The sequence below is a fragment of the Peromyscus maniculatus genome, chromosome 15, assembly GCF_049852395.1.
Source record: "Peromyscus maniculatus bairdii isolate BWxNUB_F1_BW_parent chromosome 15, HU_Pman_BW_mat_3.1, whole genome shotgun sequence".
Lineage (NCBI taxonomy): Eukaryota > Metazoa > Chordata > Mammalia > Rodentia > Cricetidae > Peromyscus > Peromyscus maniculatus.
Genome location: NC_134866.1, coordinates 82,921,218 through 82,949,176, shown reverse-complemented (window position 1 = coordinate 82,949,176; position 27,959 = coordinate 82,921,218). Strand labels below are relative to the sequence as shown.

Sequence of the window (27,959 nt, the reverse complement as noted above, 5' to 3'; positions counted from 1 at the left end):
AGAACAGACCAGCCACTAGATAGACACAGAGGCCAGAAAATGGTGGTACACATGCCTTGAATCCTAGTATTTCAGAGGCAGAGATCTGTCTGGATCTCTGTGAGTTCAAAGCCACACTGGAAACAGCCAGGCATGGTGACACACGCCTTTAATCCCAGGAAGTGATGGCAGGAAGCAGAAAGGTATATAAGGAATGAGGACCAGGAACTAGAGCCTTGTTAAGCTTTTAGGCTTTTGAGCAGCAGTTCAGCTGAGATCCATTCGGATGAGGACACAGAGGCTTCCAGTCTGAGGAAATGAGATCAGCTGAGGAATTGGCAAGGTAAGGTTAGTTGTGGCTGGTTCTGTTTCTCTGATCTTCCAGCATTCACCCCAATACCTGGCTCCAGGTTTGTTTTTATTAATAGGAGCCTTTAAGATTCGTGCTACAGCTCTGGTCCCTAGTACTTGCTCCTCCCCACAAAAAAGTACACATTTAGTGAAACTATATAAAATGAATGTATTGTGAAGTTACAAGAAGGAAAGTAAACACCTGTGTTTTAATCACCATAATCACCATTGAACCCCCCCTTCTCTCTCCCCAGTGCTAGACCCTTACACACACACTAAACATGTTCTTACACTGGGAAACACACCCAACTCCCATTTCTGTAATCTTTAAACAGGATTAATCTTTTTCTCAATGAAAAAGCAAATTTCTTTTCAAATATAACTACAATATTCATCTTAACCTTATCAAGCACGGAAATGAAATCCAAAACTGGGGGTATCCCTTCTGTCAGATAATGAGTTTAAATCTTTAGCAAGGAATTCAAGGGGTGGGGTGGGGGGTATGAGACAGCTGGTCACACCACACCCACGGAGAGCAGAGAGCAACGAGTGCACCATGACGCCTGCCTGCTTGCTGCTTATGCTCACCTAGCTTTCTAACTCAGAACTCCCTGCCTAGGGAATGGTCCCACCCACGGTGGGTCGGGTCGTCCTACACCAATTAACAATTAAGTCAATTACACACACACACACACACACACACACACACACACACACACACACACGTCTACAGGGCAACCTGATCCAGATAACTCCTCAATTGATGCTCTCTCCTGAGGCGACTCTAGGTTTCAGAAAGCTGACAAACACTAGAAGCTCATGCCATGAGAGGGAGCCCATGCCTGACACTGGCTGAAGAGCCAGGATCCAGAGGCTGGACAGCCCAGACCTAGGATAGAACCAAACATGACTGGCCAAAACAGAAACAAGAACAAGCAAGCAAGCAAACAACCTTCCCCACCCCCAATTCAATGAAATGATTCCTAATGACATTCTGCTACACTCATGTATCGGTGCCCAGCCCAATGTCATCAGAGGCTTCATACAGCAACTCATGGGAGATGCAGAGACCCACAGCCAAACAGGCAGAGCTCAGGGAACCCCATGGAAGAGAAGGAAGGATTGGAGGAGCCAGAAGGATCTAGGTCATGAGAACATGGCCCACAGAATCATCTAAGCAGGGCCCATAGGGAGATGGTAGCAACAATCATAGAGCCTGCCTGGGTCTGTACCAGGTCCTCTGCATGTATGTTAGGGTTGTGTAGCTCAGCGCTCTTGTGGGACTCCTAACGTTGGAGGCAGGGGTGTCTCTGACTCTTTGGCCTGCTCTTGGGACATTCTTCCTTCTACTGGGTTGCCTCGTCCAGCCTTGATGAGGGTTTGTGCCTAGTACTATTGTAACTTGTTATGCCGTGTTCAGTTGATATTCCTGGGAGTTTTGCTCTTTTCTGAAGGGAACCAGGGAGGAGTGGATCTGGGGGAGAGAAGGGGAACTGGGAAGAGTAGAGAGACAGGAAACTGCTGTCAGGATGTAATGTATAAGAGAAGAATAAATTTTAAAAAAAAGACCTAAACAAAACAAAAACTAGCTGTCACAGTCTCTAAAACATTCTGTGATTTTTTCTTTTTTTCTTTCTTTTTTTTTTTTTTTTTGTTGTTGTTATTTTTTAAGACACGATTTCTCTGTATAACAGCCCTGGCTGTCCTGGAACTTGCTTTGTAGACCAGGTTGGCTTCAAACTCAAGAGAGAACAGCCTGCATCTGCCTCCCGAGTGCTGGGATTACCACACCCAGCTCTGGTGACTTTTCAAGAGATGACATTCAAGGCCTTTCTTCTGAGCACGGTAGAAGTAGGGGATAAAGAATTCCCTAACAGTACTAGAGGCAGGTCTTACAAGTCACTAACAGCTCCATTGGAAAAGAAAAAGGACAATTACGGGGTTACCTGTAACAGAAATTGGTTCCATACACAACAATCGGCAGAGCAGAATGACAGCCCACAGAGTGGAGGAAACTACCAGCCACACTTCATACAAGGGGCGAGTTTCCAGAACTCACAAAGAACTGCAGAGAATACCAGAGATAAAACTGCCAGTCAGCAAATCAGCAAATGAACTGAAACAACAGTTTAAAAAAACAAACAAACAAAAGTGGCCATAATTAATTTTATTAAAAAGTATTCAATAAACCAGGCGATGATGGTGCATGCCTTTAATCCCAGCACTCAGGAGGCAGAGCCAGACAGATCTCTCGGAGTTCAAGGCCAGCCTGGTCTACAGAGCGAGATCCAGGACAGGCACTAAAGCTACACAGAGAAACCCTGTCTCGAAAAAAGCAAATAAACAAACAACAAACAAAAACAACAGCAAAAAAAGTGTTCAATATCCCTAACCATCAGGCAAATGCAAATTAAAACTAATTTGAGATACCACCTAATCCCAATCAGAATGGCTATCATCAATAAATCTGACAACAAATGTTGGAAAAGATGTGGAGAGAAAGGAAGCTTTATTCACTACTGGGAAGGATGACAATTAATACAGACATTGTGGAAATGAGCTTGGATAGTCCTCAAAAAATTAAAACTAACTAGGCAATGCTGGTGTACACCTTTAATCCCAGCACTTAGAGGAGGCAGAGGCAGGCAGATCTCTGTGAGTTTGAGGTCAGCCTGGTTTACAGAGCAAGTTCCAGGATAGCAGGACTGTTATATAGAGAAACTTTGTCTCAGAAAACCCAAAATAAATAAATTAATAATAAATAAAACTAAAACTACCATATGATTACATTATTTCACTCCTCACATATACCCAGAGAACTTCATACCTTACCATAGAGATATTTACACCCCATGTTTACTGTTGCTTTATTCTCTATAGCAAAGAATTAGAATCAACCTCATTGCCCATCAACATATGAATGGATAATAAAAATCTGATATACATATAATGGACTACATTTTAGCTCTAAAGAAAAATGTGATTACATTTGCAGAAAAATGGATGAACTTTAACACAATCTCAGGAAGAAAAACAATGCATGTTCTTCATACGCAGAATCTAACCAATAATAAATATATACTTATAAATAAATGTATATGTGGGGACAGTGTAACATGCAGAAAATAGAGCAAGAAAGGCTACATATTAGAGGATGAGGAGGGATAGGTATGAAAGGATAGAAAGCTAATTAATTGTCTTTCTAGTTCAACTCAGTTTGGGCGGTGGATAAGTGCTTTACAGTATCTGCAATAGTTCAGTATAACACCCACTGTGAGGCTTCACAGCTTCTGTTCCAACCAGCTACTCAAACTGTAAACAAGTTCACCAAGTTGTCTAGTCTTTGGGCCTGGTTAATTTGGGTAGGTGATTCTTCTTTTATTTGCAGTGCTGCTTTTTTTTTTTTTTTAAGATTTATTTATTTATTATGTATACAGCATGTATGACTGCAGGCCAGAAGAGGGCACCAGATCTCATTACAGATGGTTGTGAGCTACCATGTGGTTGCTGGGAATTGAACTCAGGACCTCTGGAAGAGCAGTCGGTGCTCTTAACCTCTAAGCCATCTCTCCAGCCCCGTAGTACTTTTTTTATAATAAAAAAATTTTAATTAAAAAGGGGGGAGGGGCTGGAGAGATGACTCAGTGGTTAAGAGTACTGGTTTCTCTTCCAGAGGACCTGGGTTCAAATCTGTCATAGTTACAGTGTCTATTGCTGTGAAGAGACACCACAACCATGGCAACTCTTGTAAAGGACAACATTCAATTGGGGTGGCCTGCTTATAGTTCAAAGGTTTAGTCCACTATCATCATGGCCAGAAGCAAGGCAGCATGCAGGCAGACACTGTACTGAGGCTGAGAGTCCTTACATCTTGATCCAAAGGCAACAGGAAGTGAACTGTCTCACTGGGCATAGCTTGAATATAGGAGAACTCAAAGCCCACCCCCACAGTGACACACTTCCTCCAACAAGGCCATACCTCCAAATAGTACCACTCCCTTTGGGGGTCAATTTCTTTCAAACCACCACAAATTACCAGCACCCACACGGCAGCTCACACTTGTCTGTAACCCCATTTCCAGGGCTTCTGACACCCTCACACAGACATACATGTAGGCAAAACACTAATGAACATAAAATAAAATAAATTTAAAGAATGAACAACTGAGTCTAGACTCAATGATTATGAATCCTGAGAGAAACATCAATTACTTTGGTACATTTGGTGTGATTGTGTGTGTGTGTGTGTGTGTGTGTGTGTGTGTGTGTGTGTGTGTGTGTGTAGCACCCAGACTGGGCAGTTTACAACTTGCCTTTAACTCCAGTTCCAGGAAATCTGATACCCTCTTCTGACCCCTGCGGGCACCTATACACTTATGGTGAACATAAACTCATGCAGACACTCACACAAGCATGTGAATAAAAATCTAAAAACAAAAAATTGAGACTATGACATCAATTTAACATTATAAGTTATATGTAATAATGAGTTAGACTGAAAATATGACTCAAAATAACAGAAAACAAATTAATTGAATTTATATGTATATTTCTGTTAGAATATAAATAAAAATATATTTTCATAGCAAAAAGTTTAGGTCAGATTCTTCTTTCAAAGTGTTTTCATGTTTTAATTAGAGAATTGGTTTATTCAAAAAAAATCATTTTATTTACAGTTACAAAATTTCTTAACACACTCAGTGTGTGTCCTATATATTGCAATCAAATACCTGCAGGAATTGGGATCTTATGAATACAGCCAGGACAACAGTGGAGAGAGTCATGAACAAAAACATCACAGTCCACACAGAAAACATTCCGGCACACTGTGCAAACGTAGACCTGCAAGGAAAAGGAGAAAAGTGAATAAACCAAACTGGTTTCCAAAAGTTAAGTCCAGCACAGCCAGAAGACATTTAAAGCCTTGCTCTCTGGTCATCAATTCTCCCTACCCACCTACTTTAGTACTTCCAATGTATTAAATCTAACACAATTTTCTCAAACCCAACACATATGTTCCTCTTACGCTGGACCTTAGGAGTAAGGAGTGACTGTTTTGAGTCCTTAAAGTCCATTCTATTATAGGACATTCATAATTTCTTGCTTTTAAATAACTACTTGGGGAAGACACATGAATGTAAAACCAGTACTAGATTTGAAGGCATTTGCAATTCAAATAAACAGAGCGCACAAAAACTCACTCCAGTTTTGGCTATTCTTAGAGAAGGACCTCTCAGTTCAAAAGCTATATCCCCTATTAAACCTGGAGGAATACGACAAACAGCTGGGAGGCAGGGTAGGTACACACCTATAATTCTAGCACTTAGGAAGTGGAGGCAGGAGGATCGCAAACTCAAAGGTCATGTATCAAGGTCCAGGCCAGCCTGGGCTACAAGATCCTATCTCAAAAAAACAAAACAAAAAATAAAATTAAAAAAAAAACAACAACAAAAAACAAGAGTATGTCAAATGACACATGCTGTGGGGATGTTAATGTATGTCCTGTGGGAGCCCTTCTTGGGTTCCTTGTGGCGTTACCCAGCAGGTTTGCATAGAGGATGATTAGGACCATGGGCCTGAGTGCAGGTGTCTGAGATGGTCTGCACTTGGCTGTACTGGGGGATGGTCTGTATGTCAAGTTGCTCTGATTGGTCAATAAATAAAACCTGATTGGTCGTGGCTAGGCAGGAAGTATAGGCGGGACTAACAGAGAGGAGAAAAGAAAGAACAGGAAGGCAGAAGGAGACACTGCCAGCCATTGCCAGGACAAGCAGCATGTGAAGATGCTGGTAAGCCACGAGCCACGTGGCAAGGTATAGATTTGTAGAAATGCGTTACTTTAAGATAAAAGAACAGTTAACAAGAAGCCTGCCACGGCCATACAGTTTGTAAGCAATATAAGTCTCTGTGTTTACTTGGTTGGGTCTGAGCGGCTGTGGGACTGGCGGGTGACAGAGATTTGTCCTGACTGTGGGCAAGGCAGGAAAACTCTAGCTACAGACACACATAAGACATATAAAAAGAAAAAATGCATTATTTTATCAGCACTACATATGTGGATCCTTACACCTTGGTCTAAGATTTTAAGGGCAACAACATGCAGATTCAAAAATCACTACATTTCGAACATGTAAAGATGTGTTCTTTAAAACTGACAAATGGACCACCTTCTGGAAACATGAAAACTGACCTGAGGACCAGCTTTCATGGTACCGTTAGGGTCCACACTTGCTTTAAAGGAGGAAAGCAACCAACAGTCCTATCCAGCCTATACTGCAACAACAGTCAGTGTGGCACGATAACCCTGAGGTGGCACAAATACTTTAGTGGTAATCCACAGCTCTCTAACTGGACTTAAGGTAGACTCAACAAGAGGGAAATTATGCCTGATACTGGAAACCCAGCCAACTACCCAGGGTTAGTTAAATCATGGATCTTAGAGGAGAACCTACAACCAGTTTACTAAACCAGAAAAAATACTAACTACATTCTAAATATTTGTCCTTATATCCACAGATAAGTGTAATCCTCATCAAGGAAACTTCTCTTTGCAACAGATAGAGACCATTACAAAAAACCACAACCAGTCAAAATGCAGAGTTGTGGAGTCTAGTCCCAACTGATACAATACAACTCCTGCACCTAAGGTTTCAGGATCACGGCAAAAGAGGGGGTAGAGAGATTCTAAGAGCCAGAGAAACAGGGAGTATGTTGTGAGACTGTGTCTCCTAAGAATGTTAGAGAAGCTACACCCAAGAAGTCTCACTAATGTGACAGCCTTAACAGCTGAATAAGGACACCAGCAGACATGCTAACATGGATGTAGGAAAGCCCATGGGACATCAACCAAACACCAAGAACTATAAGCAACCATGGAACACTGAGAGTGGGAGAAATAATCCTCCCGATGGGTTATCCAGTACTAATGGTCAACCCTGAAAACATACATACATAGCATTATACAGACAGAGAAGGTTGTACTTATTTATTTAGGAATGGATGGATGGATGAGTGGAGCTCAAAGCATAAAGCGATTTACCATGCAAACCTCTTGCAGTCCATAAGAATATATTATAGAGATTCAGGTGGATATTAAAGCTATACCTAGAAATTTCAAGGTATTTTTCTAGAGGAAGCCATTTATTATGGAATATTTGGTGTTATTTAGTTTTTAATATTTTAGCTGTCTTCTGCTATGAAATTCTTGTGGGCCCACATACTACTAGACCATACTGGCAAACAGTGTAAGCTTCTCAGATGCTGATCCTCTCTCTTGGTAACTAACTTCCCCACAGATCTTAGGAGACAAGCAGGATGTAGATGCATGGCTTTGCTTCTTGTGCAAATGGAGCTCAAACTATCCCTTGCCTTCAGGCCTAGTGGCACTCCAGAGCAACTGACTCAGAACAAAGGAGGTTTTTGCATATCCAGGTAGAGTAAAGAGTGAGGCAGAATTCCTAGGGGCAGAGAGTTGTGGTGAGGAGAGGAAAAACAAGGCAGATTTTCTGTGGAGGGTAGACAGAGCTGCATGGCCAGAAAGACAAGAGAAAGGCAGAGATTTTGTAGATGGTAAGGCAGATCTCTTGTAGAGTTTATCAGGGCCAGGAGTAAGGAGCTAGGAAGGATAGATGGAGGACAAAGGAACAGAGGATGGAGATGAGGTCAAAAGCATAGGAGCTTATGGAAACTATGAGGACAGGAAAAATAGGCACAGAGAGGAGCTGAATGTGAGGATGGAGATGAAGCTGTATAGATAGAGCCGGGTGGTGGTGGCGTACACCTTTAATCCCAGCACTCGGGAGGCAAAGTCAGGTGAATCTCTGTGAGTTCAAGGCCAGCCTGGGCTACCAAGTGAGTTCTAGGAAAGGCCCAAAGCTACACAGGGAAACCCTGTCTCAAAAAAACAAAAACAAAACAAAACAAAAAAAATTGTCATAGAGGAATAAAGTAAACAGACAATGAGCTTGGTGTACTTAGATTCTTTTCCCAAAAATAATCCTCACTGTTCATAGTTTCTCTTCTGGGCCCCTGGGAAGAATATCATTAAGGCTGGTCCATTAATAATATTCGAGACAAACCTGAATTTGATCCCCAGAACCTATATAAAAATTGAAGGAGAAAAATGGCTTCCAAAAGTTGTCCTCTGACCTCCACACATGCACTGTGGCATTCATATGCTCACACTCTTACATATACATTATTCTCTCATACACACTAATAATAATACATTTCAATGCTGCCAAATGATTTTTTTTTAAAGTGACTATGGTGAGGATGAAGCTACTGACAGAGAAAAATGCAAAACCTTCTTGTTCAGTGCAGGGATTCAAACCCAGGGCTTCATGCATGCTAGGTAGGTGCTCTACCACTGACCTATTCCACTGGTACCAAGGAATAAAAAATTTAATGAAAAGAAGAAAACATTTCTCTTTCTATTTATTTTATTATTATGTATTTATTTTTGAGAAATGGGACTATGTTGTCCAGACTGGTCCAAAACTTAAGATCCTCCTGCCTCAGCCTCCTAAACAGCTGGGACATCATGTACCTGCTATTGTAGCTACGTTAATAAAACTCCTTATTTGTGAGAGCAAGCAGGGCACGGTAGCTCAAGCTTGTGATCTCAGCACTCAGGGTGCTACCGTGGCCAGCTGTAAACTCTGCTGTGTCTTAAGATGAGAGCTCACTGCACTGCCCAGGCTGGCCTTGAATTCCTAGGTCAAGTGTTTTCTTTGCCTTACCAACCCAACAGCTGAGATTATAGGCGCATACCACTACACCTGGTTCTGCCTTCAAAAAAAGTTTACAGTATTTTCTTACTAGCACAATGTTTTGTTTATGAACCCATAGTGCTAATTTCAAAATAAATTACAAGATTCTAAAGTATAATACTATAATATTTTTAATATTTTTACACTAACACAACTTACCTTGAAAAACTGAAGCAACAGTATTAAAATCTCTGTGCAGTAAATTAGAATGAGAATGACAAAGCTACTGAAATGACTTTGTTCCCATTTTAACTCTACTTAGTGTCTTTATAGGGAACAACCTGAGATAAGCCTGGCCTTCAATAATCTACTTACAACTTATGTCCTTGTCTCAATATTTCTTATGTATTACTTAATGATGATAAAGTCAATGAACTTACATGTTGGTCTTTCAACTCCCCCTGACATCCATAACAAAATCTGAAGAAAAAAAAAAAGTTTGACAATCATTTTTTGTTTTCACTCATTAAAATAATTTAGCAAAATCTTAGTACCTAGAATCCTTTAATAAGTAATTGTATTTATACACAACAACCCTTAGGGAGCATTTTAAGAAGTCAATAGTTCTTTTATTCTTACAGTATGGGCTATGGCACACTTGTTATAGTCCAGCCTGTTGTCCCCCACAGTATACCCAATAAACCCCCTTTATAATTCCTCAGAACAAGAAAAATTATACAATATGTCCCAGGTTATCACATAACCCAAAACTTAGTTCGTATTTTCATTTAGATTAAACACACACATTCTTTCTGAACTAAAATTCTATAAGAATTTGTCCCTACAAAAGATATTTGAATTACTATTTTCCAGTTCTCCAAAATATGGTGAATAGCAGTGAACCCTAGGAGGGCACCAAGGAATGCTATGTATAATGGATGCCTGTGGCTTTTTTTTCTAGGACTAGTTTTAAGAGTTAAGAGTTCTTGGAAATGGGGCTGGTTTATACCTCAGTGGTAGAATACAACCTCAGCATATACAAGGCCCTAAAATCAAAACATAGCATCATCCCTGACCACAGGTTCTCAGAATTTATTACAAAACAGCAATCTTAGCTGGGTGGTGGCAGCTCACACCTTTAATCCCAGTACTTGGGAGACAAAGTCAGGTGGATCTCTGTGAGTTTGAGGCCAGCCTGGTCTACACAGTGAGTTCCAGGACAGCCAGGGCTACACAGAGAAACCCTGTCTTGAAAAAACAAAAAGCAAACAAACAAAAACATAGCAATCTTTATTTTATTCTCACTTCACTTCTACCTCCCCAGAAGCCTTCAAAGTCTCTTCACAGAGGGCAAAAAAGATGGCACAGCTATTAAAAGCACTTGCTGCTATTCTCAAACCCACCATCAGATGGCTCACAACCTCCTGTAACTCCAACTCCAGGGGGCTCCAATACCTCTAGCCTCCACCAGCACCTGCACTCACATGCATATGTCCACACACATACACATAGGTGAAAATAACAAAAGCTTTTTTAAAAATTTAACTGACACACTTAATAAGTGGTCAGTTTTAACTTTTTTATAAGTCTTTATAAGTACTAGCTATGAGCCTCCATGGAAGAATTTAATTCTCTTTTAACCCTCTTGACCTAATAATGTGTATACGTATCTAACTAATATCACTGTTGGTATTTCTAAAATCATCAACTTATAGGAAACAACATTCACTATTTACTTCATTATATATTATAAATATTTCAGCTATGACAAGTAATACAGTATAGCTTTTTCTCTTTTTTAAAAATGTATTTATTTTCATTTCATGTGCATTTTGTTTTGCTTGTGTGTCTGTGTGAGGGTATCAGATCCCCTGGAACTGAAGTTACAGACTTGTGCACTGCTGGGAATTGAATTGTGTGCTGGGAATTGAACTTGGATCCTTTGGAAGAAAAGTCAGTGCTCTTAACTGCTGAGCTATCTCTCCAGGCCCCTTTTACTCTTTCTTCGTGTGTGTGTGTGTGTGTGTGTGTGTGTGTGTGTGTGTGTGTGTGTGTGTGTGTTACGGGTAAGTGATGGTGCACATGCCGGTACATGTGGAGGCCAGAGGTCATTACCTTGTTGTCTTTTTCTATTCATCTCCATCTTATATTGTTTGTTTTACCAACTCAAACTTATTTTTAAGATAATGTCTCTTACGGAACATAGAGCTCATTGATTGGCTAGATCAGTTGACCAGCAAGCCCAGGAATCCTCTGCATCCCCAGTGCTAAGATTATAGCCACACACTGCTGGGCCTGGGTCTTACTTGAGTGCTGGGGATCTGAACTCCAGACCTCAGGTTTGCATAGCAACAGTAAACACCTCACCAACTGGGCCATCTCCGAAGCCCCAAATTTTCCTCTTTTAAAAAGACTTTTTTGGTGTTAGGCGGTGGTGGCCCACACCTTTAATCCTAGCACTCAGGAGGCAAAGCCAAGTGGGTCTCTATGAGTTGGAGGCCAGCCTGGTCTACAGCGTGAGATCCAGGACAGCCAGGGCTACACAGAGAAACCCTGTTTCGGGGGCTGGGGTAGACAACAATTTTACAACATTACCAAAATCATGTAACTTTGACTCAGCACTTCTACCTGAGAATTTGTTATGTACATTTCTGTACAAATATTCAGAGATATAGACATGAACATTACTTGTTAATAGCAAAGAAATGATGGTAAATATTCAATAGGAAGCAATTGGTTATATATGTATTATATATATATATATATATATATATATATATATATATATATATGTTTATAAACGAAACATCCATGAAATATGAAGCACTTTTAAAAACAAAAGTGACTAGACATGCCTGTTTGAGATCACTTCTTTTCCCTATATGGTATGTGTGTGCACACAGAGGCAGAGGTTGATGTGGGGTGTCCTCCGCAAACATTCTCTACCTTGTTTTAAGAATCAGCATCTCTTATTGAACCTGGAGCTCACTGAATGGCTGGTCTAGCTGGCCAGGGAACCCCTAGGGTCCTCCTGCTGCTGCCTTCCAATGCTGACATTACAACAAAGTGAGGCCACATCTAGCATTTTTTCATGTGGGTGCTGGGTATCCAAACTCATACTTCATACTTACATAGTAAATAAATACCCTTACCCACTGAGCCATCTCTCTATCAGCATATGAAATTTCTTCCATACTATTTTTAAGTGTGAAAAGTGATGAATGGATGCATAATTATTTGGTGATCAAATGTTCCCAAATGCTGATGCTCTTGAAAACAGTAAATATTTATTTCCTATAATCCAGCCAGGTAGTGGTGGTACACACCTTTAACCTCAGCACTCAGGAGGCAGAGGCAGGTGGATCTCTGAGTTCAAGGCCAGCCTGGTCTACAGAGTGAGTTCCAGGAAAGCCATAGCTACACAGAGAAACCCTGTCTCGAAAAACCAACAAACAAAAAAAAGATTTCTTTTCATTTTAATTATGTATATGCATGTGTGTCTATGTGTGGGTCTGTGCAGCTGTGCAGATGAGTGTAAATGCCCATGTAGGAGAGAAGGCACAGAATCTCCTAGAACAGGAATACAGGCAGTTGTGAGGTACTGGGAACCCCATCTGGGTCACCTCCAAAAGCAGGACATACTCCTAACCACTGAGCCATCATTCCAGCCCCACCCCCAGCCCCCACTCCCCACCATCACTCTGAACTACAAATATGTGGATTTAGGGAAATAAACAAACTTCTGGGAATAGAGTATTCTCCATTTCATTTTCTATATTAGAAGTACTTATACACAAATTGATATGACCTTAGGTGATAATTGTTTCAAAGTTTACCACTGTAACATAAAAATTAATCAAAACTATATACCTTTCTCCTTTATAATCTTCCAGGGAAACTTCTTGAAAAGCATCCAAAGGAAATAAATGATGGTAAGATCGTGCCAAGTGAGGAGCAGACACCAAAGTAAGACCTAATGCATAGACAGAAATATTAATAAGCACAACCTCATAAGACAATCGCTGAAAAGTCAAATGATACACTTAGGAAAAATACTTTCAAGTGTTTTATTTCTATAAATAAAGGGGAGGGGATCAAATCTAGGGCCTCACACACACTAAAAAACTGCCATTATGCTACATATCCAGCATGCAAGTATTTTTAGGATCTTGAGTGTTTTTTATCTGTAGCCATAATAAAAAGATTCCAGGATAGAATTTACTCTGTCACTAAATGTATGACCTCTCTTGGAAAACTACTGACTTACTCAAAAATGAAAGAAGATCTTAGAATTATATTAATTCCTCATTCTACTTATATATGATGATTCTATTAAAAGCCCAAGTATGTCTACTATTAAATCTATTATAGTTTTTAAAGAATACATTTATCAGAAAGAGAATCATGAAACTTCAATAATGCTATGTTTATTCTTAGAAGTGTACTACTGCTATTTCCTTTGTACAAATTAAATACATAATAAGCAGGACTCGATAATTATGTTTTTTCAGCGGCTATACAGAAAGGAAGTTACTTTATACTAATTCCCTATGTAAAGAATAACAGGGTTCTTACCACATATTTTACACTCCACAGGAAGCTCAGAGTACTTTGCTCGACACTGTGGGCAGAAATAGCCTCCCAGTGTAAGTCCTGGCTCAGTGCTATTATCCAAATGCCTATGGGAGAAAACAGTTTTTTGTTTTTGTTTTTGTTTTTTTTTGGTTTTTCGAGACAGGGTTTCTCTGTGTAGCTTTGCGCCTTTCCTGGAACTCACTTGGTAGCCCAGGCTGGCCTCGAAACTCACAGAGATCCGCCTGCCTCTGTGTCCCAGTTATTTATAAAAGGTGAAAAAAGCTAAAGAAAATATCTAACTCGATCTCAGCACTCAGAAGACAGAGGCAGGCAGATCTCTGTGAGTTCAAGGCCAGTCTGGTCTAATAATGAGTTCCAGGCCAGTCAGGGCTACAAAGTGAGACACTGCCTAAATATATATATCCAATATATATATATATATTGGATAAATGAGTAAAATTTCATTTGGAAACATATATGTCCCGTCACTCACTGATGGTGTCCCTTCTGTCTTCCTTTTATTTTGAAGTTTCTCCTGCTGTCTCTGGATTCATTACTTTCTCTTTCTCTTGCAGTAACTAATCTGTTAATCCCATGCAGTGTGTTTTTTTCTTTTTAAGCTTTATTGTGTGTGTGCGCGCGTGTCTGTGTGTGTCTGTGTGTGTCTGTGAGTGGGTGTGTGCACATGAGGATAGGTGTCCAGAGACAGAGGTGTTAGAGTCCCCTGGACCTGGAGATGCCCAGTGTAGGCACTAGGAAGCGCTGAACCATCTCTCCAGCCCTCCAGTGCACGTTCATCACAGGTAATACACTCTCCATTTCTAGGAGTTTGAGTCTTTTTACACATTTTCAAGCTCCCCTTCACTTAGAGACTTTATAAAGTGTATTCACATTGGCTATTTTAATCGTCATCTCCTAATTCTAGTGTTTTCTGGCTGCTTCCATTCTGTAATTTTTCTGTTATCTTTGTTCTCTCCTATTCTCTCTCTAGGGAAATTCCCCCCACACCCATTTCTTCCCTCCTCCCCATCCCCTCCTTTACCCCTCCCCTTGCCCCTCTCCGCCTCCATCTCTCCTCAGGTCTCTACATAACCCAAGCCAGCCTCCTAGTGGCCATGACCCTCCCATCTCATCCCCAAGTGCCGGCATGTAACGACGTACATCAGCACCGCTGGCGGCCCAGCTGCTTCCGCATGCTGTCAGCTGTTGTAAGTTGTGGTGTTCTGGGAGCTAACTTTTTTCTCCATAAATATTTAGAGCTTTGTTTTAGAATAAAGTAACTTGGCCGGGCGGTGGTGGCGCACGCCTTTAATCCCAGCACTCGGGAGGCAGAGCCAGGCGGACCTCTGTGAGTTCAAGGCCAGCCTGGTCTAGAGAGTGAGATCCAGGACAGGCACCAAAACTACACAGAGAAACCCTGTCTTGAAAAACCAAAATAAATAAATAAATAAAGTACCTCAGATACTTAATGATCTATTCAAAATCTGTTTGAAGTATCACTAGTCTGGTCTAGATCAGCCACTGACCTAATCTGGTCCCATTCCTATGCTCTACCAAACGTCTTATATGCAGCCTTTTCCACTTGGCTCTGTCCCAGCTCTCCTTCCCTTTTTATTCTGAGAAGAGCCTCCTCAAGTTACCCAAGCACCTACCAAGGTTAACTTTTTTTTACTTTCTATTCCCACTATTATTTTTATCATTAGAATAAACAAGTAAATACATCTACTCACAGCTGCATCTTTATTTTATTTTTTTTAATGGCTTTTTGAAATAGGATCTCATTCTATAGCCCAGAGTGACCCAAACTCAAAACTATCACCTTGTCTCAAGTCTCCAGAGTCCTGGAATCACAGGTGTGAGCCGGCATGCCTCCCCCACCTTTAATTTAGATGACTGGAAATATATTATATATTCTACCTTACCACTTTATTTAGTAATATATCCTGACTATCACAGCAGAGACATATACAAAGAGGGTCATTTCTTTTTATGGTTATGAAAATCATTATATTTTAAGACCTATTTAAGTTAAAACTTAAGAGGAATGAATTTTAAATGAAATATCACTGAAAATTGTTCTTTACTTACGCCATGCTAAAGGATGGTTTTGCATCCTGATCAGACAAAGAAGCAATGGTGTGCTGAGGGAAACCTTTATAAATTAAAAAAAAAAGTAAGGCATTACTTTTTTTTTTATAAGCAAAGAACAGAATTTTAGGACTATGAATCTAAAAATAGTCCTATCAGAAGGTCAACAAAGTTGTATAAAAGCTCTTTCCTACCCCTTAAGTATATATGTGCCTATCATAATATGATGAAACTCTAATTCCAAGATATAAGAAAAAGGGGAATGATCTAGCTACACATAGGACAGAGGAATCTGTGGTTGATTTGTAAAACAAATAGAAAATCTCTTAATAAAAAAATGTGTAACAAAAAAAAGAAAATAAAATACCTTTGTATCTTCCTAGCTTAACAAGAAGGCCAGAAGTGTTTGCATATGGCATGACTATAGGTAGCTTTAAATTTCTCTTCATTGTATAAACATGCTTCAACATGCATTTTTTTATTATAAAGGACTCAAGTAAGAAAAAAACTCTTAAATGTTAAAACGATAACTTGCACAAATGAAAACAGAATGCCTAGTTTGAACAAAAGCCCACATGCAAACCAACACCAAAGAAACACATACCCATACGAATGAGTGAGCACTCGGAGCTGGAGCTGGCAGGGGGAGGGCTAACATGATGGGTCAGCAGCTCTTTGTAATGGACTTCATCTAAAATAACATGGTATGTGCCTAACAAGCAAAATCAAAACACAGCAGTTATAAAGACAAGAGCATCTGTGTAAGTCTATAGAAGTTTCATCCTATGTAAATATACAATTCATAACCACGTCAAGTAAATTTTCATTGAAAAAATAATTTACGTAAACTCTCAAATTCTCTAGGCATAATAGTAACTAAAATTAAAGCCAAGCTACACAGTCTTTACAAAGTATTACATATAGTGAGGTTACTAACTTTTTGAAAGTTATAACCCTAAACATTGACCTACTGAAAATTCCTTGCATTTTAAGTGGTTGCTTAGAAAGGTCTATATTTTAGACTACAATGGTCTATATTTTAGACTACAGACATAAAATGGTTTAGGCTTAATGGTGTAAAACATCCTACTTAATTAATAAATTATTTCTTACACAGTAATTATAATTATTGAAGATAGTAGATATATACCACCAGTTTCACGAGCAAGTACAGTGCAAACTCGAACCTCTGCAGACAATCCAATAACAGACACTCTAATTTTAGCTGCCTTCAGGGTCTTCATGAGATCCAAAAAGATGGAAGATTTCAGGAGAAAAAGAAAAATACTTATGAATAATAACTCTGAAAAATAGTGTTCTGAAAACTAGTGATAAATTTACTACAGCATTTTCTTTAGAGTCTAGTTTCAGTTTTGGTCCTACCTTGATGAGATCATAAATATTAGACGGATCACAGGTTGTAAGGCTACTAAAGATGATTAGTACTTCTCTACTTGTATGTCCAGGCATGTGTCTATAAAGAGAGGGAAAGATACATCCCAACAGATCAAACAAATTATACTAGCTAAAAATTTATCCAAAGGGAGAGTACACATGCTTTATACATTTAAGCTATAAGGTGAGGTAATGAATGTTAATAAAGTTACAGCCAATTCACGATTATTATTTGGTATTAAATTCTAAATTTCAACAGGCAGTGGTGGCACACACCTTTAATCCCAGCACTTGGGAGGCAGAGGCAGGTGGATCTCTGTGAGTCCGAGGCCAGCCTGGGCTACAGAGCTAGTTCTAGGACATTCAGGGCTACACAAAGAAACCCTGTCTCAAAAAACAAAAAAGAAAAAAAAAAAATCTAAATTTAAATCTTTCTCTCAGCAGGGTCTTACTATATAGCCCAAACTCATAAGCTTTCTGCCTTAGCCTCTGGAGTACTGGGATTACTAGCATGCAATGCCATGCCTAGCCATTCAATTCATTCTCAATTTTTATTTTCATAATTCTCGTGCCCTGCTGTGAATTTTGTTGTACTTTTCTAAATCCATTACAGATACACTTTAACTGATAAAATATAAATTAAAAATAACCAACATCAAAATAAAAACCATGCATGACATTTTAGATTTTTCCCACTTAACTTTTGTTAAAACAGGCTTCATGAAGACCCAATACAACTCATAGAAAAAAATTCTGAAACAATTATAAATAATAATATAAACTGGTTATGGTTGTATGTGCCTGTAATCTGAGCACTGCAGAGGTGGAGACAGAAAATGAGGAGTTTAGGTCATCCTCGGCTAACAGCAAGCTGGAGGGCAGCCTGGGCAACATGGGGAATGCCGTCTTGAGAAAGGAAGAAAGGGAAGGGAAGAAGAGAGGAAGGAGAAGGGAAAGAGGAAGGGGAGGAGAAAGAAAGGAAGGAAGGAAGGAAGAAACAAAGAAAGAAATGGGGCCTAGAGAGATGGCTCAGTAGCTACAAGCACGGATGTTCCTGCAGAGGCCCAGAGTTCAAATCTCAGCACGCATGCTGGGTAGGCAGTTCACAAAGGCCTGTAACTCCAGTTCCAAGGGATCTAACTAACACTCTCTTCTGGCCCACTCTGCTCCTGTATACAACACACATATACACCCACACAGACACATAATGAAAAATAAATGTATCTTCAAATACTAACTTCAGGGTTTGCATAGCCATGCTTAAGGAATTATAGAGAGATGGTTCTCCATGACAGGTCATATCTACAGCTTTCTTCAAAGACGTTATGTGTTTCCTGGGATTTCCTGAAGAAAAATGAAATAACCTTTAATAAAAACTCTCTATATAAATATAGAAAAACATGTTGTTTACAACTGTACAAATTTATGATTTTAAAGGAGAATGCCTTCAATTTCTATTTTTATCAATTTGCATTTTTATCAGAAATGTTGGTAGACGGTCTCATTTCATACTGAAATAATGTGTGTATGTATATTACTATATATTACTATATATTTTGCTATATATAGGCACATCTGTATCCATTAATATGCCTTTAAAATTAATATTAACCTAGAGTGAATAATTTTTACTCTGAATATCTCTACATCTTATCATTTGTAAGATCAGTATTTTCATATTTTAGCATCTCTGGAGCAGGAGGATTGCAGGTTCTAGGCCAACCTGGGCTATATAGTGTCAAAAAACAAAACAATAGCAAAAATTTTCTTGAAAGATTTTTATGTAGATGAGCAAAGAAAAAAGCAATGAGATATAAATTTGTATTAGTGAGGTAAATATTCATGAAAAATGTCCTAATTCCATATTTTTCTTGGGGGAAGAAAAACAAGTATTCACAAAGATCTAAAAAAGGAAGACTCAACAAATAAGCAACTGTATGACTTCCTGTAACATCTGAGAGAACTGAAAGACTATCTGAAGAGACTGTCTATGCCCTGCCAATGCTTCTAGAACAGTTGACAGATTATCACCAAGACTCTGTCATACCAACTCACAGGTAACTGCTAGGCTTTTCTACCTTTTCCTGTTTTGTTTTGCTGAATTTTGAGGACCTGAGACTGGATCTTACTACATAGCTCAGAACAACCTCAAACTCACTAACCCAGGGTGGCCTGAACTTGTAATTCTCCTGCTTCAGTCTCCTGAGTATTGGGAATACAGGTTTATATAACATCTGGTTTATTTTTTAAATGGTTTTGGTCTTTTCTAGTATAAACGGTCTACTTTCATTTTCTAACAATCCAGAAAGTGAAATGATGTGTTGAAAGACACAGACCTACCTAATGGTGGGAGCACCAATATCCAAACCTAGACCTCCTGGTTCTCTATTCACTTTCTCCACTACCATCCCACACAAAGTATTTACAAATCCACTGTGAAGTGGGCACAGGGGGAAATGCAGATTACCTCAGTCTCAGTGTGTCTTACAGCAATGGTCTGACTGTAAGGAGAGAGAGAAGCTGTCCAAGAGGCTTATCAGAGTCTCTAAAGGCTATTTCATCTTTTCAATATAGGAATTCACTGGCATCTATGGAAAACTGCTTTGAATTTGAGGACAGGAAGGAAAGAAAGGAGAGTTGACTCATCTTCTTCCTTAGAGGACCACTCCTTTCTCAATCACAAGATAATCCTGTGTAGTCTGTGGTGCTGACCTTCTTCCATTCTGCTATGGGCACAGCATGTAATCTAAGCCAACCAAAAAAACATTTCATCTCCCTGGCTGCTCCAACAGCGATTGGATACACAAACCTTGAGTAAGGCCAATAGAAATGCTACTGAAGTTATGCTGAAGCTATGGACTACACTGGCCATACAAACTTGGTGACTATTAAAAGACATCATTTTTCTTAAGAGAATGAAGTCAGACAAAGCCAGGATCCCTAGAAACAGCTACATGAGAAATCAGCCCACCTTTGAATATATGCCAGTTTCCTTTTGCAGTGAAATTACTTTGATTTGTGGGTTTTTTGTTTTTTGTTTTGCTTTGTGTTTTGTTTTGTGTTGTGTGTGTGTGTGTGTGGCTGTTCTGGCTACACACATGTCTGTGCACCATGTGTGTGCCTGGTGTCCCTTCAGACCAGAAGATGACATCACATAGAACTGGAGTTACAGATGATTATGGGCAGATGTGGGTGCTAGTCCATATTGAACTTGGATCCTCTGGAAGAGCTGCCAGTGTTCTTAACTACTAAGCCATCTCTCTCGCCCCTGGTTTTGTTTCTTATGGTCCTGGTGATTAAACCAGGGCCTTATTTATTAAACCTCATCCCTAACATTCCCTAAGACTATTTAGTGGGGATTATTGTCAACTGATTTCCTGGCACACTTTTGGCAAATGTATATTTGATTCCTTATGACTAGAATAAGAACTATTAGTGAACAAAGTATGTCATCTCCCTTATGTGTACTAATAGAGAAGACTGAGAACCTAATTTAAGGGACAGTATATTTTACAAAATATAGTGATATAAATTTGTAACAGCATTTATAATAAAGGCAAAAGAAATTGCCATTAGTTTTTAAAAATGTCTTATTTATTTACTTATGTGTATGACAGTTTTGCCTGCATGTATGTGGTCAGAAAAGGGTGTCAGGTTCCCTGGAGTAACAGACAGTTCTGAGTGTCCGTGTGAGTGCTGAGAACTAACTCAGGTCCTCTGCAAGAACAAGTGCTCTGAGCCATTTCTATTCATAAATAGCCCAATTCAATTTTTATGCTTTTTAAATTATACATTTTTAGTTTGAAAATTATGTGAATTTTATGAATAGTTAACAATTAGGCTATCTTATTATTTTCAGGATAAGAATGTACATTTAAATAAATGTTTACTTCCAATGCAATACATCCAACACTTCAGAACTCAATTTGAAACAATAGTAGGTCCCAAGAATTCAGTAGAGAGACAGTAAGTTGTTCACGTACAAAGAATAGAAGAAGTTTCACTTTACTTATCAGGGAGCCACATGGGCAAGATTACAGAGTTGAGTAAGCAAAGAGCCTTATAAAGATACTTTTATCATACCTGAGAGTTCAGTCAGTTTTTCAGCTCTTTTACTCTTAGTTACAATTATTCCAATCTCAAAATGAAAACAAAAACATAATTAGTAATTGTAAAAGAAATAAGGAACATACATGAAATGTTTTCTAATGGTGTTTTTGACAAATCAAGCTATGAATAGACTATGTATTATTAAAACACAGTACATGTTTAACTTTTAGTTATTTTGCTCTTCACTATTAAGTATACCAAAAACAGGTATATAATCTGGTTTCCTTAATACTTCACAGAATATATACCTCATATTTAAAAATAAATTATATTTGGCAGCAAAATGGGAATCTAGTTCTGAATTCTACCATTTATCTACATACCTGACTGATAGGATTTTGATCAAAATATTCTTCTACAAAGTATTCCAACAACTGTTGAAAGAAAATTAAAAGGAAGTATTATATAAAGGCAAAGCAGCGACAATAAAAAACATGTCAGTGTTCTGTAGAATCTATTTATTAAGCAGCACTTCTCACAACTTTTAGAAGAGACAAGGATATCAGTGAGACAGCGTCTCACTCTGCACATCTGTCTACCCTCACTCACTCTCACTGTGCACATCTGTCTACCCTCACTCACTCTCACTGTGCACATCTGTCTACCCTCACTCACTCTCACTGTGCACATCTGTCTACCCTCACTCACTCTCACTGTGCACACCTGTCCACCCTCACTCACTCACTCACTCACTCGCACTGTGCACATCTGTCTACCCTCACTCACTCACTCTCACTCTGCACACCTATCTACCCTCACTCACTCACTCTCACTCTGCACACCTATCTACCCTCACGTACTCTGGGCTGGAGAGATGGCTCAGTGGTCAAGAACACTAGCTGCTCTTCCAAAGGACCTGGGTTCAATTCCCAGCACCAACATGGCAGCTCACAACTGTCTGTAACTTCAGTTTCAGGGGATCCAACACCCTCACACAGACATACATGCAGGCAAAACACCAATGCACATAAAATGAAAATAAACTTAAAAAAAAATGACCTGGCAGCATTTCTACATAGTTAACATTTGTTATTAGTTGGAAAAACAAAGCAAAACAAAATTTCCTACATTCTTAAACATATATATGTATACATGAAATCTTTCCCTACACTTAGCAGATTTAAATGATTTTACTATACCTTTAAAGTACAAGTCAACCTATTGGGCTTTAGATCTTGATCCTCCATTGTTCTCGAACCATCTACTACCACATACAGGTGGCGCATCTACCAAAAACAAACAAGGGAGAAAATCTCCAGATACGTTTTGAGAAGAAGCAAAGATATCATTCAATATTCAACTATCCCACACATACATTTTAAATATATTCTTTTAAAAAGTAGTTGTTTTACCATCTATTCTGTCAAGTCAGACTATTTCTCTGATCTCTGCACAAATCAAAGAAAAAAATTAAAACATACCATTCCAAGTCGAACTTGTCCATGGTGCTCAAATACTCTGTTAAAATTATAAAAAAAAAAAAATACTTTATTTGAACACCATATGCCTCCAAAAACTCAATGAAGTAACTAATCTGTACTTTAGTGAACTATTAGCTTCTGGAATACACAGGGACAGTCTCTGAACACCACTTTCCAAGGGGGCCAGGGCTAGATGCTAGTTCTTTACCCCGAGTCAGACAATTACAGATGAGCTTCCCTAAAACACAGTTAAAAAGAAGTGCTAAGGATGGCTAGAGTAGACAGAAAGGCCTCAAGAATACATTTTCCTTTTCTTTTTTTTTTTTTTTTTTTTTTTGGTTTCCTGGAACTCACTTGGTAGCCCAGGCTGGCCTCGAACTCACAAAGATCCACCTGGCTCTGCCTCCCGAGTGCTGGGATTAAAGGCGTGCGCCACCACCACCCGGCGTTACATTTTCCTTTTCTAACTCTTTCATAGAAGCAATTCGTACCTTTTTCTCTTTGCTTTGAAGAGAATATCTTCTATCGTAGCTTTAAGTGATCCAGTTTCATCTTCTTTAAGAATTTCCCTGTAAGCATTATTTATTTGTTTGAAAAGATAAGCTAAAGATAATAGCCCAATAAAAATTAAAATGTACAAAGATTTGTATACGTGTGTTTGCATCAGCACAATCTGCAATAGCCAAAAATTGGAACTGATCTAAATGTCCATCAAATGCTGAACAAATAAACAAAAATGTGGTATAACAGTATATGGGACATTATATACTATACCAGCAATTACAAAAAAAATTACATGAATGAGCTTTGAAATTTACATAAAATGTACAAGAAAGGTGAATCTACAAATCATAGGTTCATAGTTGTCTACAGGTGGTGGAAATGGAATGTGTATGAAGGAACTGATTGCTATGATTAAAATGTTCTAAAAGTAGTTTATGGCAAAAGCTATGCATAAGAGTAAATTGTCTTCAAAAATTCGTTCAGTTATACATTGAGGTGCATGAATTTTAACATATATAAAACACACTTTAATCAAACTGAAGTTAAGACAAAGAGACAATGTCTACAACATGGGACAATGACTCTCTACTTACCATGTTCTCTCGTAACCTCCTTCCCACCGCTTGGTTCTCTCAGGCTCTTCATCCATGTTTTTTATAATGATATATATTTATCCAACACTGTAAAAAAACATTGGATCACAAGTTTTCTAAAGACAGTTATTACAAAATGAATCTAATTACTTGATAGTTAAGGACAAAGTTTAAAATATCAGAATAAAGAATACACTTTATTCTTGTAGTTTATTCATTAACTCTTCTGTGAAAATACAAAATTCTTATGAAACTTTTTCCTATTTCCAATAAAAGATATGTTTCAAACCTGGCACCAGTAAAAATAAGCATATTTTTGAAGCTTGTAAAACAATAAAAACTGTTTCATGGACGTCACTGGACAAGAATTCTGATAAATAAGTACAAGATTAGTCACAACCAACAATTATTATAGCTGAGTGACCAATACAAAGCAATTCATTGTTCTTTCTCTCCTTTGTGTAAGCTGGAATTTTCTCATGATCACATTTTTTAAAAAGAAATTTATCAGGCAGCCGGGAGATTACATATGGAATATGACCTTAACTATTAAAGGAAAAAAAAAAAGGAAATTTTTGATCGTTCAGTATTACAGTTGGGCATGGTGGTGTATGCCTATAACCCCAGCAGTGCACTCCACAGGCAGAGACATAGAGATCTCTGATTTTCGAGGTCAGCCTGGTCTACATAATAAGTATTACAAATGATGTCATCTGCGTGACAGAACTAAGATTAGTTGGAGTTTTCTGCCCTTTAATTATTATATATATTCACATTATATCTACTTCTTTAATAATTAAAGACAAAATTGCTGAGGATGATAACTCACAACTATAATCCCGGCTGGAGGTTAGCAGCAAGTCTGAGACCAGTGCAGTCTACACAGTGAGCTCCAGGCCAGTCCGGCTACAAAATGAGACTATCTCAAAAATAGTACAAGTCAACCTATTGGGCTTTAGATCTTGATCCTCCATTGTTCTCAAACCATCTACTACCACATACAGATGGCGCATCTACCAAAAACAAACGAGGGAGAAAATCTACAGGTACGTTTTGAGAAGAAGCAAAGATATTTAATATTCAACTATCCCATACATACATTTTAAATATATTATTTTAAAAAGTAGTTGTGAAAAATTGACATTAGGTTGGGGGAGGTCTCCCTCCCCACAGGCCCATAAGGACTCGTACATGCCAAAGCACTGAGGACAAAAGCACATCCTCTAACACTGGCAGGGACAAAGGTAATGAGGACTATAAGCAGCACTTCATCCTCCTTTTATAACACTTTCTACAGAACAGGAGAGAGGGAATGGGCTAGGGATGCAGCTCAGTTCAGAGTGCTGCCAAGCATGCACGAAACCCTCAGTTTGAGAAGGGCGGCACAGGCTTGTAACCCCAGCACTCAGTGGAGACAGCAGGGTCAAAGGTCAAGGTTAGGGTCAGACAGTGGTGAACTCTTTTTATTCCAGATCTTGGAAGACAGAAGCAGGTGGGTCTCTGTGAGTTCAAAGCCAACCTGGGATACATGAGACCCTGTCTGAAGGCGGGGGAGGTTCCTTCAGACATGAAGACCTGAGTTCTTATCCCCAGCACTCACATACAGACACATCTGTAATCCCAGCCCTAGAGGATAGAGGCAGATTGAGGGGAGGTGGGAGAACTTGGCGGCCAGCCAGTCTCGCCAATCAATATGCTCCAGGCTCAGGAAGAGACCTTATCTCAAAAAAGGCGGAAAATACAAAAAGACACTAGGCATCAATTTCTAGGGTACCCACAGTAAACCACACATACACACACAAACAACACATATTCACCAAAAACGGGAAATATATGCATACATATGGGGAAGGGGGGTGTCGTGGTAATGTGATGAACGCTTAAGACAAGATCTCACTCACTGTGTAGCCCTACTGGGCTGGAACTCCTTTAGCCTCCCAAGTGCTGAGGCTACAGGTATGAGCACTTGGCTCGGAAACTGTTTTTAAATCTACAGAACTGAGCAGAGTGAGATAGTCCACATTCAGGAGGCAGAAGCAGGAGGGTCTCTATTTTGTTTGGTTGAAACAGGGTCTCTCTATGTAGCCCTGCTAGGTTGGAACTAAATATGTCCTCAAACTCAGAAATCTACCTGCCTCTTGCCTCCCAGGTGCTGGGATTGGAGGTGTGTGCCAGCTCTATGCTGAAGACAAGGTGTGACATACATAGTTGGCTCTGTCTCAGAAAAGAAAACACACACACCAAAAAATTGCTCACTGAAGAATAGACATGGACTTCTGGAATTTAAAACCGATTGACAAGTCAGAGAGGTGGAGACTTCCAAGGAGCTTTTTTTTTTTAATGAAACCTGCCACAATCGAATATTATTAGTTAAATTCTGTTTATTTCCCAGTGAATTTAGAAGTTTATTATCTCTGTAAGAGATGCATGTCTCAGAAAACCTGAGAATTTGCCAGTAAAGGGTAAAAATAACTCAATCTGGGAAATGCTTGACCAGAAACCCCCAAGCCCAAGAAAAACTGCCAGCTCGGACAGTTCCTATCTGAAACCGCAGGGGCAGATCTAAGGCCAGAAAATGATCGACTGAGCCTCTCACCCTCATACGCCCTTCCCCTCTCAAGCCCAAACCTTCAAGGCCCAGCTATCACAGCCCAGTCTCCACTTCCACGGACTGTGGCCCTTCCGTTGCTCTATTAAAGAGCAATCCCGCTTCTGGAGATGTCTGTCTATCTTTTCTTTCCACGTCGCCTCCCTCAATCCCAGTTTAAAGCCTTGGTATCTTGAAAAACTAAAAGTGACAGTATTTTACAACGTGAGCTATTTCAATACTGTAACTATCTTGGTGCCATCCATCCGATGGATGTACTCAAGTAGTAAATAAAATGACTAAAGTGAACATTCCGATACCTTGTTTTCTGCACTTAAGGTGAACACTAAAAATGAGAACTCTGCTTGAGATGGGCACAGTGGAGTACACCGGTCATCCCAGGACAAGTGGGATGTGCGAGTGCACACACACTTCGTATAATATTGCTTTTAAACGTTTAAAATATGGTTCCACCACATCAAAAATACTTTGTAGTTTTCTTTATTATTTGTATTATATTATATATATTTTATATATTTATATATTTTATAGTATTTATTTCTTATAATTTATCGTTTCTTTATTATTCTCTTAAGTTCAGAAAAAATAAGAACCACAGAATAAAAATTGTACAAACTTTGGCTCTTAAAAGGGCATCTTAATTAAAACTCTTATAACGGGCAATCTGACAGGGAAGGAGCTAAAAACTCCCCAAACTGCACATACACTAATCCGTTTTCTGGAATCTCAGCCATCACACCCATCCACCCCCACCTCCCCACCCCCACCACCGCCCGAGACGCCAAAAAGTCCACGGTGTGTTTGCTGTGGAAAGACCTGGGGATGCCATCAGCTTAACAGGAGAGCCGCAGCGCGCATGGCAACTGGCGAGGCTCTCTGCCTCACCTTACCCTGCTTGGCACGAGGATGACTGGCAAGGGCGATTACTGTCCGTGTCTTCCAGGAATGGACAGCTCTGGGGCCGGACACAGACCACAGAGCCAGAGGTCCGAGGCAAACTGGAGGCCGTGCAAAGGACGCTCCTCTGCCTGCACCGGACTCCGCAGGCGGAAGCTGCCCGTCGCCCTGCACACGCCCCTCCCTCCGCCTCCCAGGTCCCCCCGAGGCCAGCCCCGGCATTACACCTCGGTCCTCTCCTCCGGGTCCCTCCTGTCCGCCTCGCACTCCAGCCTCCAAAGCCTCGGTGCCGCCCGCGCCGGCCTCCACCCAGGGACTCAAGGGCCCTAAGGAGACCACCCTCACCGGAAGTGGCGTCTGTCCGAGACCGCCGCCAAAATTCCTCCGCAGAGCGTTGGGACCGCGCAAAAAAAAAGGTTCCGGCGGCTGCGGGCAGAGGCTGCGGGAGAAGGGAGTTGGGGAGGGATGGTGTCCGCGAGCTTTACTGTGCCTTCAGGTGGCCGGCTCTGGGAGAACAAGGCTAGGGGAGTCTCCCAGAGAGAAGACAGCTGGGGAATCACCCAGAACAGGAACGTCTAACCATGCTAGCGGATGGGGAAAGCTCCACGGGAAAAGGAAACCGCGTGCAGCCTCGGAGGCAGAGGCATGTGTGGTTGAGGTACTGGCAGAGTGAGCGTGGAGGGCAGCTGAACTTGTGGATAAAAAACGCTTTAGTGATGACTCCAAG

General features: G+C 39.9%; 1 protein-coding gene across 5 annotated transcripts; it reads right to left on the bottom strand.

The window, feature by feature from the left end:
• Nucleotides 1-4,934: 4,934 nt before the first annotated feature.
• Nucleotides 4,935-27,591, bottom strand: Gtf2h2c (GTF2H2 family member C). 5 transcript variants are annotated; one of them, XM_076552197.1, is made up of 16 exons: nucleotides 27,458-27,591; nucleotides 23,728-23,814; nucleotides 23,122-23,199; nucleotides 22,631-22,667; nucleotides 22,349-22,435; nucleotides 21,533-21,583; nucleotides 21,183-21,237; nucleotides 18,338-18,443; nucleotides 17,088-17,178; nucleotides 16,855-16,942; nucleotides 16,309-16,416; nucleotides 15,705-15,768; nucleotides 13,617-13,720; nucleotides 12,912-13,014; nucleotides 9,482-9,521; nucleotides 4,935-5,172 (listed from the first exon to the last, which is right to left on the bottom strand). In XM_076552197.1, the coding sequence occupies exons 2-16, from the start codon at nucleotides 23,781-23,783 to the stop codon at nucleotides 5,053-5,055; spliced, it is 1,188 nt and encodes a 395-aa protein (XP_076408312.1). In that variant the 5' UTR covers nucleotides 23,784-23,814; nucleotides 27,458-27,591; the 3' UTR covers nucleotides 4,935-5,052. The 5 variants fall into 5 exon arrangements, with proteins under 5 accessions (XP_076408312.1, XP_076408309.1, XP_076408311.1 ...); XM_076552194.1 differs by having other exon boundaries at nucleotides 27,226-27,590; XM_076552196.1 differs by lacking the exon at nucleotides 27,458-27,591 and adding an exon at nucleotides 27,221-27,414.
• Nucleotides 27,592-27,959: the final 368 nt, after the last annotated feature.